This window comes from Lynx rufus, unplaced genomic scaffold (genome assembly GCF_022079265.1).
Source record: "Lynx rufus isolate CCGP_SWC_20201006 ecotype Redwood Valley unplaced genomic scaffold, mLynRuf1.p SCAF_2, whole genome shotgun sequence".
Taxonomy (NCBI): Eukaryota; Metazoa; Chordata; class Mammalia; order Carnivora; family Felidae; genus Lynx; species Lynx rufus.
In genome coordinates, this window is record NW_025814834.1 from 102909457 (window position 1) to 102921469 (window position 12013).

At 48.3% G+C, this 12013-nt stretch overlaps 1 protein-coding gene across 2 annotated transcripts in view; it reads left to right on the forward strand.

The window, feature by feature from the left end:
• The window catches only part of STEAP3 (STEAP3 metalloreductase), a 44589-nt gene that overhangs the window by 14534 nt on the left and 18042 nt on the right, over positions 1–12013 (forward strand). For both annotated transcript variants that reach the window (XM_047085626.1, XM_047085625.1), the window contains exon 2: positions 10811–11310. In XM_047085626.1, coding sequence (XP_046941582.1) covers positions 10819–11310 — 492 coding nt within the window. In that variant the 5' untranslated portion in view covers positions 10811–10818. The remainder of the gene's footprint in view (positions 1–10810; positions 11311–12013) is intronic.

The window sequence follows — 12013 nt, forward strand, 5'->3', positions numbered from 1 at the left end:
ACATAAGTGGAGAGTCATATGAGCGGCCTTTTTGTGACTGGCTTCTTTCATTTAACATAGCGTTTCCAAGATCCAACGTGTTGTAGCCTGTATCAGGACTTTACTGCTTTTTGTTGCTGAATAATACTCCATCGTGTGGATAGAGTACGTTTTATTTATCCTGCCACCAGTTGATGGACGTTGGGTTGTTTCATCATTTGGGGTATTGTGAGTACCAGGAATCTTGGCATACACATTTTTGTGGGTTTTCACTTCTCCCGGGTATACACCTAGGAGTGGAATCGCATCCACATTTTATATTCTTATTATGTCAACACTGGAGGTGGTTTCTAGAACTTCGAGATCCTCACCAACGCTTACTCTCTCCGTCTTGTTTTTTGACTAAGCCGTCTGGGTGGGTGTATGGTGGCGTCTCGTGGTTTTTTTGTTTGTTTGTTTTTTAATGTTTGTTTATTTTTGAGAGATCAAGAGCGCAAGCAGGGGAGGGGCAGAAAGAGAGGGAGACACAGAATCTGAAGCAGGTTCCAGGCTCTGAGCTGTCAGCACAGAGCCCGACGCGGGGCTCGAACCGCAAGATCATGACCTGAGCCGAAGTCGGGTGCTTAACCGACTGAGCCACCCAGGCGCCCCAAAGGGTTTTAATTTGTGTTTCCCTGGGAGCTAATGACGTTCAGCATCTTTTTGTGTTCCTCATGACGATTTGTCAGCACAAATGATAACATTTTAAATGTATTTAACTTATAAGTAAAAAGCGGTGATAGGAATGCGTCCCAAATTTAATTTTACCGACCAGATAAAATTTAAACCAAGTTTGAAGATAACTGTGGGCCGCTTGAGGGTGAGAGCTGTGCCATAGCCCTCTCTCGTGCCCAGGGCCAGCCAAGGCCAGAAATGTTAGCTCAAGCCCACCTCTGCACAGGAAGGGGTGGAAGGCACCCCGCCTCCATCCAGCTGCAAGGGTGCCTCAGCCAGCCTCCCCACCCCCCACCACATCTGACGCCACCCTGACCCCTTTGTGGCCGTGGACTGCCCTAGCCACTTGAGCCTGAAAGGTTGGTTGCTGGCCACCCAGAAAAAGCTGTAGGGCTGGCTGCCCGCGTCATGACTGGCTACCATTAGTGACCTGCCTGACAGTGGGCAGGAGGGGGCAGGGGAGCCCGCATGGCTCCCAGCCACAAATACAGCCCAGTCATGACCTTGCCGGGAAGTGGGAGGAACCAGGCAAGCCTGGGCAAACACCCAGAGTGTTTGGGACCCGTGGTTTGTGCCAGTTCCCGCACAGCTGAGCCTCAGTGCCCTTTTGTGTTTTGTCCGCAGCTCGGTCCGGGGGTGGGGCTGGGGGGGCAGGTGGGCGGGCCTGTGTGCCACCTGGGGGGCCCCAGCCTGCCACCCCCACTCCAGCTGTAATTTGATCCCCTCCCTCCTCCCTCCTCCCTCCTCCCTCCTCCAGATCTGTAAATAGAACAACCCAGGAGCCAGGACCCAGCCAGGATTAGTCACTCACTCTCTTACCTTTGGGCCACATGGACAGGCAGCAGGGGCTGCGCTGGACCCCTGGGGCCTCTAGGCCTGCTGCCACCTGACCTACCTTGGCCGGCCTTCACGCCTGCAGCAGACTTTGTGCTGGGCACCGGGAGGGCAGAGTGCCGAGAGGCGACCACAGCCCACGAAGCACCTCACAGAACAGTCCATACACAAGCCCACGTGCACACACGCACACGCGAGCACACGCATCGGCCAGAAAAGCTGACTCCGAGGGGCACCTGGGTGGCTCAGTCAGTTAAGGGTTTGACTTCGCCTCAGGTCACGACCTCAGGGGTTCGGGCGTTCAAGTCCTGCGTCGGGGGTCTGTGCTGTCAGCAGCTCTCCCCCTCTCTCTGCCCCTCCCTCTCTCTCAAAAATAAACAAATAAACATACAGTTCTGATGTGACCCCAGCACCATCAGAACTGTAGAGGAAGGAGCTGTCCCGGGATGAGAGGCTTCACAAGGCGGGGTGACAACCCCACATTTTCCTGTCCCGGGGACTGAATCTCGGTGGCAAGAAGCACTCAGGGGTGCCGTGTTTGGTTTCTATTTGGCCTATGACTGAAAGCAGGCCCCTTAGGACATGAAGTCTGAGGCCTTTAATAGGCCGGGATGTAGGCTGCAGGGTTGGGCGCGGCAGCTCGGTTAGAGAAGCCAACCTGAGAGGCTCCGTGACGCTCCGATGTCCCACGGCCAGTTCCGGACACATCTGGGACCACCCCGAGTCCCCCTGCCTGGGCTTCCCTCCTGCTGCTGCTGGCCTCCCGGAAAGGAAGCAAATACCAAGTCAGGTTCTGGGCCGTGAGCCTCGAGCACCAGCCCCAAATACGCCCTCCCCACCTGAGGATGCTAAATCTGGGGTTCAGTGTGGACAGGATTCAAAGACTAGGTGTCGCCGATTCTCCCCCGTTTGGGTTGGTTCCGTGTGCCGCGAGGCCGTAGAAACCATGTGGGGCTCCTCGGGGGCCAGCAGATGCCCTCCCTGGCTTCCATCTGGAAGTGGTGTCTGTTCCCGGGCTCCATCCGCTGGTCCTCTGTGTCCAGGCAGGCGTGGACACATCTCATGTGTCCCCTACCGCACACATGCACACGCACACGATTGTAAACAGTCTGAGAGCGGGGACCGCTCAGTCTGATGAGTCTTTCTCATCGTTTCTTCTCTGAAGGGTGTTCAGCACCTGGTAGTTACTCCAGCGATTGGGGGGGGGGGGCGGAGAGCAAAGGGGACTCTTCTGTCCGGGAAGGACCTACCTGGGACCCTCCAAATTGCTAGCAGATGATCTGGAGGCTTCAGGATGGTTACCCACCCCCTCCCCATAAGGGCCAACCCCCAGCCCCCTCGCCCAGGGCTGGTGTCCCTAGGTGGCTGGTGCAGTGCCTGGGGAAGGTCCCCGTGTATCTGACTGACACAGGGAACACAGGTGTCCCCGTGGAGCGGCTTACATTCACCTCCCCCATGCTGGCCCTGGAGCCTGAGGCCTCCGGGCTGTCCCGATTCTCCCCCCTTGCCCAGGGCCGCAGAGGTGTTGGCAGGATCTTCTCAATCCTTCCTTTGCCTCGCCCCTGCTGCTGGTGCAGTGCCGGCACCGGTATTTGCTTACGACTCCTGACCGACACCCACCGAGTGCCAGCTGTTCTAAGTGCCTTACGTATATTGACTTACTTATTCCCACAACCTCCCCTTAAGGCAGGTGCTGTGATTCTCTCCCTTGTGCAGCTGGAGAGACTGAGGCACTCACAGGCCCAAGGCCACGGGTAGCGAGTGACAGAATCAGAACCAGGCAGGGTTGGGTGCCGAAGGTGGCCTTCAGCAGACGTGCAACTCCGGGCCTGCGCTCCGGGGAGCATCAGGAGCCCCACTTGCATCTACAAAGGGTAGCACATCGCTGTTTGGAAAAATATCCTTGCTCCTAGAACCAGGCAGAAAACTCTCTCCGATTTTGCCGGGGAGGGACCGCGCCCATCAGAGTGTGCAAATGAGTCCCACGTGAGCTGAAGGAGGGGCGGGGTCCTGGCTGCAACGCACGCAGGTCCCCTTCGACCCCACCCCCTCTTCTCAGCCACGGGGTCCCAGCTCTGCCGCTCACTGGGGTAGCTCTGGGCGGGCCCTCTGTCTGGGCTGTAAGACTCTTGGGGAATCTTAGCTGCAGAGGCCGACAGACCTGTGCTCCCTTCTACTTTCCCCGTTACCCTCTGTGCCGCCTGGAGCACGTTCCTCGACCTCTCTGAGCCTCAGTTCCCTCCTCTTCCAGTTGGGAATTCTAACCGCACCTACTTCCTGGGGTTCTGTGAGGCCTAGGTGACTGTCACTGTGGAAAGCCTTAGAGAAGTGTCCGGCACGTGGTAGGTACCCCGTAAATAGGAGTTGCTGCTGCCACCTTATCAAGTGTCCTGGTCACAGTTTTCAAAGCCTTTTAAGATTGCATTATCTGCCATCTCAGAGCAGAGAGGGTGACCTGCATTTACAAAGGTCGAAGCTGGGGCCCAGAGAGGCACAAGGGCTTGTCCGAGGACACACAGCTAGTCCACGGTAGAGCCGAGGCGCAGCCCCCTGGTCCCCCTGCCTCCCCCTTGCATGAGACCTTGAACCCACCATACACACACACACATGCCTCACCCAGGACACTGCTGTGGAAAATGGGAAGACGGGGTTAAAAGCCATCCCCCATTGCTCCACTGGTTTGGCAGTAGCTCTTAGCCCTTGGCCCGAGGATTCGCATGGAACCACAGGCCGGCAAAGCCTCCGAACTTCTGCTTAGAATCATGCTCTTACATACACAAAATAACATAGGGTTACAAAGGAGACCAATTATAGTGAAACCCAGCTCCCAAAATATGTGTTTAAATGTGCAAAAGTACTATGCATGCTTCTTTATGAGTACACTAAATAACAGCTTCTGGTGGCAGGTCTGATATTATAATGCTATTTTTTTCTCCCACCCCTATTGAGGTATGATGGACAAAACTGTATATATTCAAGGTGTACAATGTGATGTTTTGCTATCCATAGATGCTGACGTGATTACCACAGTCAAGGTCATTAACATAGCCACCACTTTATATAATTACCGTTTTTTTCTGTGCATTGGGAACACTGGAGGGCCCCCTCAGCAAATTTCAAGTATATACTGCATATATATGGTATATACGTATATACAGTTATATGACTATGGTATGTGACCATATACAGTATATGCATATATACGGTTATACGACTATACGTTAGTCACCATGTTAGACATTAGATCCCTCAAATTTGTTCATTTTATAACTGAGAATGAATGCCGTTTGACCCACAACTCCCCACTTCCCCACCTCCCAGCCTCTGGTGACCATTCTACTTTCTGCTGCTAAGTTTGGGTTTTTTGGATTCTACATATAAATGAGATCTTGCAGCATTTGTCCTTCTGTGTTGACTTACTTCAGGTAGCGTTAATGCCCTCCAGGCTCATCCATGTTGACACAAATGTCAGGGTTTCCTTCTTTGTTGAGGTTGAATAATATTCCATTGCGTATCTATACCATATTTCCTTTATCCATTCATCATCAGTGGACTCTTAGGTTGTTTCCGTATCTTGTCTACTGTTAATAGTGATGCCATAAACATGGGGTGCAGATATCTCTTTGAGATAGTGATTCTGTTTCCTTTGGATAAATACCCAGAAGATGGATTGCTGGATCATATGGCATTTCTATTTCTAATATCTTGAGGAGCCTCTATGCTGTTTTCTATAATAGCTGCACCAATTTACGTTCCCACCAACAGTGCACAAGGGTTCCCTTCTCTGTACATCCTCATAAACATTGATTATCTTTTGACTTTTTTTTTCAACGTTTATTTATTTTTGGGACAGAGAGAGACAGAGCATGAATGGGGGAGGGGCAGAGAGAGAGGGAGACACAGAATCAGAAACAGGCTCCAGGCTCTGAGCCATCAGCCCAGAGCCCGACGCGGGGCTCGAACTCACGGACCGCGAGATCGTGACCTGGCTGAAGTCGGACGCTTAACCGACTGCGCCACCCAGGCGCCCCTATCTTTTGACTTTTTGATAAGAGTCATTGTAACAGGTTTGAGGAGATATGTCATTGTGGTTTAGATTTACATTCCCTGATGATTAGTGATGTTGAACATCTTTTCCTATAGTCAGCCATCTGTATGCCATCTTTAGAAAAATGTCTATTCGGGTTCTTTGCCCATTTTTTAATAGAATTATTTGTCGGGGGAGGTTGTCTTGTTTTGTTTACTATTTTTTTTAAATGATTATTTTTGAGAAAGAGAGAGAGAGTGCAAGCAGAGGAGGGGTGAGAGGGGGAGACACAGAATCCCAAGCAGGCTTCAGGCTCTAAGCAGTCAGCACAGAGCCCAATGGGGGCTCGAACCGTGAGGTCATGACCTGAGCCGAAGTCAGATGCTTAACCAACTGGGGCACCCAGGAGCCCCTGTTTTGTTTACTACTGAGTCATATGAGTTCTTACATATTTTGGAAATTAATCCTATGTTGGATAGATGGTTTAGAAATATTTTATCCTATTCCATTTGTTGCCTTTTCATTTTGTTTCCTTTGCTGTGCAAAGGCTTTTTAGTTTGATGTCATCCCATTTATTTGTCTTTTGTTGCCTGTGCCTTTGGTATTAAGTCAAAAACCCAAACAAAATAAAATCATTGCCAAGACATATGTCAAGGAGCCTTTTCCCATGTTTCCTTCTAGAAGTTATACAGTTCAGGTTTTACATCCTTTTTGAGTAAGTCCTTAATCCATTTTAGGTTGGTTTCTGTGTATGGTGTGAGGTAAGGGTCTAGTTTCATTCTTTTGCATGCGTATATCCAGTTTTCCTAGCACCATTTATTGAAGAGACTGTCCTTTCCCCATTGAGTATTCTTGGCACCTCAGTTGAAGATTAGTTGACCTTATATGCATGGGTTTATTTCTGGACTCTATTTCATTCCATTGATCTATGTGTCTTTTTATGCCAGTATTACACTGTTTTGATTGCTATAGCTTTGTAATGTAATTTGAAGTCAGGAAGTGTGATGCCTCCAGCTTTGTCCTTCTTGCTCAAGGTTGCTTTAGCTATTGGGGTCTTCGGCAGTTCCATACAAATCTTAGGATTGTTTTTCATATATCTGTGAAAAATGCCATTGGAATTTTGATAGTGATTGCTTTAAGTCTATGGATCACTTTGGGTACTATGGACATTTTAACAACATTAATTCTTTCAATCCATGAACATAGGCTATCTTTCTGTTTATTTGTGTCTTGAATTTCTTTTGTCCTTGTTTCAGAGTTTTCTATATACAGATCTTTCACCTTTTGATAAAATTTATTCCTAAGTATTTTATTCTTTTCGATGGTATTGTAAATGGAATTGTTTCCCTAATTTCTTTTTCAGCTAGCTCATTGTTAGCACTTAGAAACATAACTTGGGTGCCTGGTGGCTCAGTCGGTTAAGTGCCTGACTCAATTTCAGCCCAGGTCATGATCTCACCATTGGTGAGATCGAGCTGTGCTTCCAGCTTTGTGCTGACAGCATGGAGTCTGCTTGGGATTCTCTCTCCCTCTCTCTCTGGCCCTCCCCACTTGTCTCCCTCTCAAAATAAATAAACTAATAAAAGAAACACAACTGATTTTTGTAAGTTGATTTTGTATCCAGCAGCTTTACAGAATTAGTTTCTTAGTTTTAACAAGATTTTTTTTATGGAGTCTTTAGAGTTTTCTATACGTAGGATCATGTGATCTGCAAACAGAGACAAATCTTACTTCTTCCTTTCCAATATGGATGCCTTTTCTGTCTTTTTCTTGCCTAACTTCTCTGGGTAAGATATCTCGTACTATGTTAAATAGAAGTGGCAAGAGGGGCATCCTTCCTATTCCTGATCTTAGAGGAAAAGCCTTCAGCTTCTCACTATTGAGTATGATGTTGGGTATGGGGTTGTCATATATAATTTTTATTATGTGGAGGAATACTCCTTCAATACCAATATTTTTGAGAGTTTTTATCATAAAAGGATGTTTACTTTTGTCAAATGCTTTTTTTCGCATCTATTGATATGACCACATGGTTTTTATCCTTCATTCTGTTTATGGGTATCACATTTTATTTATTGGTTTGTGCATGTTGAACCATCTTTGCATCCCAGGAATGAATCTCATTTGATGGTGCTATAGGATCATCTTTTTTTTTTTTTTAATGTTTATTTATTTTTGAGACAGAGAGAGACAGAGCATGAACAGGGGAGGGTCAGAGAGAGAGGGAGACACAGAATTTGAAACAGGCTCCAGGCTCTGAGCCGTCAGCACAGAGCCCGACGCGGGGCTCGAACTCACAGATCGCGAGATCATGACCTGAGCCGAAGTCAGACGCTTAACCGACAGAGCCACCCAGGCGTCCCAAGTATAGGATCATCTTAATGTGCTGTTAAATTTAGTTGGGTAGTAGTCTGTCGAGGATTTTTTCGTCTGTGTTCATCAAGGATATCAGCCTGTAATTTTCTTTTCTTATAGTGTGCTTACCTGGCTTTGGTACCAGGGTAACACAAGCCTCATAAAATGAACCTAGAATAGTTGGAGAAGGGTAAGCATTAAATCTTGAAATGCTTGGTGGAATTCACCAGGGAAGCCAGCCAGTCCTGGGCTTTTCTTTATTGGGTGATTTTTTTGTTTTGTTTTGTTTTGTTTTTTCACTGATTCAGTCACCTTACTCATTATTGGCTTGTTCAGACTTTCTATTGCTTCATGATTCAGTCTTGGTGAATTGTAAGTTTTTAGGAATGTATTCATTTCCTTTGGGTTGTCTGATTTGTTGTCATATAATTGTTCATAATATGGTCTCTTATGATCTTTGGTATTTCTGTGTTATCAGTTGCAATATACCTTTCATTTTTTTATTTGGAGTCTTCTTTTTTCTTTTTTTTTCTTTTTCTTTATTTTTATTTTTTGAGAGAGAGACAGAGTGCAAGTGGGAGAGGGGCAGAGAGAGAAGGAGACACAGGATCCGAAGCAGGCTCCAGGCTCTGAGCCGTCAGCATAGAGCCTGACACGGGGCTCGAACTCGGGAACCTCAAGATCACCCATGACCTGAACCGAAGTCGGACACTCACCTGACTGAGCCACCCAGGCGCCCCTCTTATTTTTTCTTAATGTAGCTAAAATTTGGTCAATTTTGTTTGTCTTTTGAAAAAAAAAAAAAAACCCAGGTCTTAGTTTTGTTGATCTTTTCTATTCTTTTTCTAGCCTCTATTTTATTTGTTTCTACTCTGAATTTTATTATTTACTTCTCCCTGCTAGAACTTTGGACTTTCTTACTCTTTTTTCAGTTCCTTGAGGTGTAAAGGTAGGTTGTTTGAGAACTTTCTTTTTTCATAAGGTGGCATCAAGCTACAAACATCCCTCTTAGAGCTGCTTTCGCTGCATCCCATAAGTTGGGTGTGCTGAGCTTCCATTTTAATCTGTTTCAAGATTTTTTTGGATTTCCCTTTTGATTTCTTCTCATCAGTTGTTCAGGAGTGCATTGCTTCGTTTTCACTTATTTGTGAACCTTCCAGTTTTCCAGTTACATGCCATTGTGGGCAGAAAAGAAACAGGGGCGCCCGGGTGGCTCTGTCGGTTGAGCGTCCGCCTTCGGCTCAGGTCACGATCTCACGGTTCACAGGTTCGAGCCCCGCGTCCAGCTCTGTGCTGACAGCTCGGAGCCTGGAGCCTGCTTGGGATTCCGTGTCTCTCTCTCTCTCTCTCTCTCTCTGCCCCTCCCCGCTCTCTCTCTCTCTCAAAAATAAGTAAACATTAAAAAAATACAGAAAAGATGCTTTATATGATTTAAATCTTCTTAAATTTGTAGGACTTGTTTTATGACTTAACATATGATCCATCCTGGAGGATATTCTGTGGATACGTGAAGAAAACTTGTATTCTGTTGCTGTTGGATGGGACGCTCTGTGTGTGTCTGTTGGGCTTATTTGGTCTGAAGTATAGTTCAAGTCCAGTTTCTGTACTGATTTTCTGTCTGCATCCATTGTTGAAAGCGGGATAGCGCAGTCCCCTATCGTTATTGTATTGCCGTCTATTTCTCCCTTCACATCTGTTAATATTTGCTTTATATGTTTAGGAGCTCATAGGTACTATGATTTTAAGTTAGTGAAAAGCTTAAATAGTATTTGAAGAACTCTTTCACAATTAAACTTGGGATATGACACCGGCCAGTACTGGTGACAACCTCACAGGTCCTGCTAATACTATTGTGTTTTGCTACGAACATTCATACTTGAGGGAAATTGCAAATTTCAGTTAGAAGTCAGTGACAGGGGAAGCGAGGTGGCCCAGTCAGTTAAGCATCCGACTCTTAATTTTGGCTCGGGTCACGATCTCACGGTTCTTGGGATCGAGCCCCGCATTGGGCTCCACGCCGACACCACGGAGCCCGCTTGGAATTCTCTCTCCTGTCTCTCTCTCTGCCCCTCCCCTGCTCGCACACTCATGCTTTCTCTCACAATAAATAAACGTAAAAAAAAAAGAAGTTGGTGACAACGACAGCAGAATGTTCCCTTACCCAAGTTTACTAGAAGCTTCTGGCCCAAGTCCGGGTTTTCCCCCATGTTCTCTCATATGTCAGGCTCAGTAAAGGAGATCTCAGGGCCCCACTCACTGTCATGTCTCACTCCAGTTCTACCCCCTGAGAGAAGGATTTCAGTGTTCACTCATTCATTCAGCAAACATTGAGCACCATCTCTGAACTAGGCCGTGTGACCAATGGGGAGACCCAAAGTCAAATAAGATGAGGTCCCCCTGCCTTCAAGCTGCTCATCCTCTACTCAAGGAAGAGCACAGAGGCGCCTTCCCAGAACGCAAAATGTAAACAGGCACAAGAACACGTCGCCCTTCCTGGTAATCAGAGAACACCCAGCGGTGGTGAGATGGGGGTCCCTTCTGGGCGGTAATCGTCACATCCTCCTTTGAAAAGAAGGATGGCACTGTGTGGCACCCCTCATGGAAATTCTATACGCTTCTCTCGCAGCACACTTGCAGATTTGTCCCAAGGAAACAGTTCAGGACGAAGGCCAAAGGGTGGAAGGCAGAGGTCCTCCCCTTTCTTCCTGAGTTTGGGCCCTCCCTGGGAAGGCGCTAGGTCTCACCCAGCTTGTCCCCCTGTGCTGGCACATGTTAACACTCCTGAAGGGCTGTTGGGGATTCTTTGACCACCATGTGGTTACAGTGGACAAGAAAGAGGAAGGTGCTACGAAAGACGGTCATCGGAGCTCTCCGCTGATCAAGTTCTGTTTTTCTTTCCAGCCACCAAGATGTCAGGAGAGATGGACAAGCCGCTGATCAGCCGCCACCTGCTGGACAGTGATGGGAGCCTTGCTGAGGTCCCCAGTGAGGCCCCCAAGGTGGGGATCCTGGGCAGCGGAGACTTCGCCCGCTCCCTGGCCGCACGCCTGGTGAGCTCCGGCTTCAGCGTGGTGGTGGGAAGCCGCAACCCCAAACGCACGGCCGGGCTGTTCCCCTCGGCCGCACAAGTGACTTTCCAGGCGGATGCAGTGGAGTCCCCTGATGTCATCTTTGTGGCCATGTTCCGGGAGCACTACTCCTCACTGTGCGGTCTCAGTGACCAGCTGGCTGGCAAGATCCTCGTGGATGTGAGCAACCCCACAGAGCAGGAGCACCTTCGGCACCACGAGTCCAATGCTGAGTACCTGGCTTCCCTCTTCCCCACCTGCACGGTGGTCAAGGCCTTCAACGTCATCTCTGCCTGGACCCTGCAGTCTGGCCCGAGGGATGGGAACAGGCAGGTAGGTGCCAGGGGAATACCTACCATCATCACAATAAATATAAGTGGCTAACATTTGTTGAGGGCCCTCGGTATGCCAGGCTCTTTACGCGCATTATCTCAGCACGCCTCCCGTCGCTGCAAAGTTCCATTTTACAGAGCGGGAAACTGAGGCTCATGAATGTCAATGAACTTGCTTACACCAAGTCCCACAGCTGGAGAGCTGGGTGTGAACCGAGTTCATATGGATCTAAAATCCATGTTCGTTCTTCTGTGACAACTTGATTTCCCAGTGGGCCAAGAGGAAGAGGTTGATGGCTTTCTTTTGACTACTTGGAGTCGAGGAGAGGAGAGACTTTGCTCTGAGAGTGGACTTAGGAAAGTAACACATTTATGTGCCAGGTTCTGAGGAAGCAGGCAAGTCCCAAACTTCAGCTCTTTGATTCCAAGAGCTTCCAAGAACTGAGTCGGTTTCTCAGAATTGTCAATAGTAGGTTTTGTCTAGAGGTGGAAAATGGCTCCAGGAAATGGCCAAAGCTGCATACAGTTCTTGGCAGGAGGGGCTTTTGTGAAGATGAGGTGGTTTTAAATGCCAAGAGGCCACCTCCATTTTCCTGGAGGAAGGACGTCTGGCTCTAGTGTGAGAACCTCTACCAATTTGTCCAGCTCAGATGCCTCCTCTGCCCAGCTCTGTGCCAGCCTGTGGGAGAGCCCACAGGTGTCTC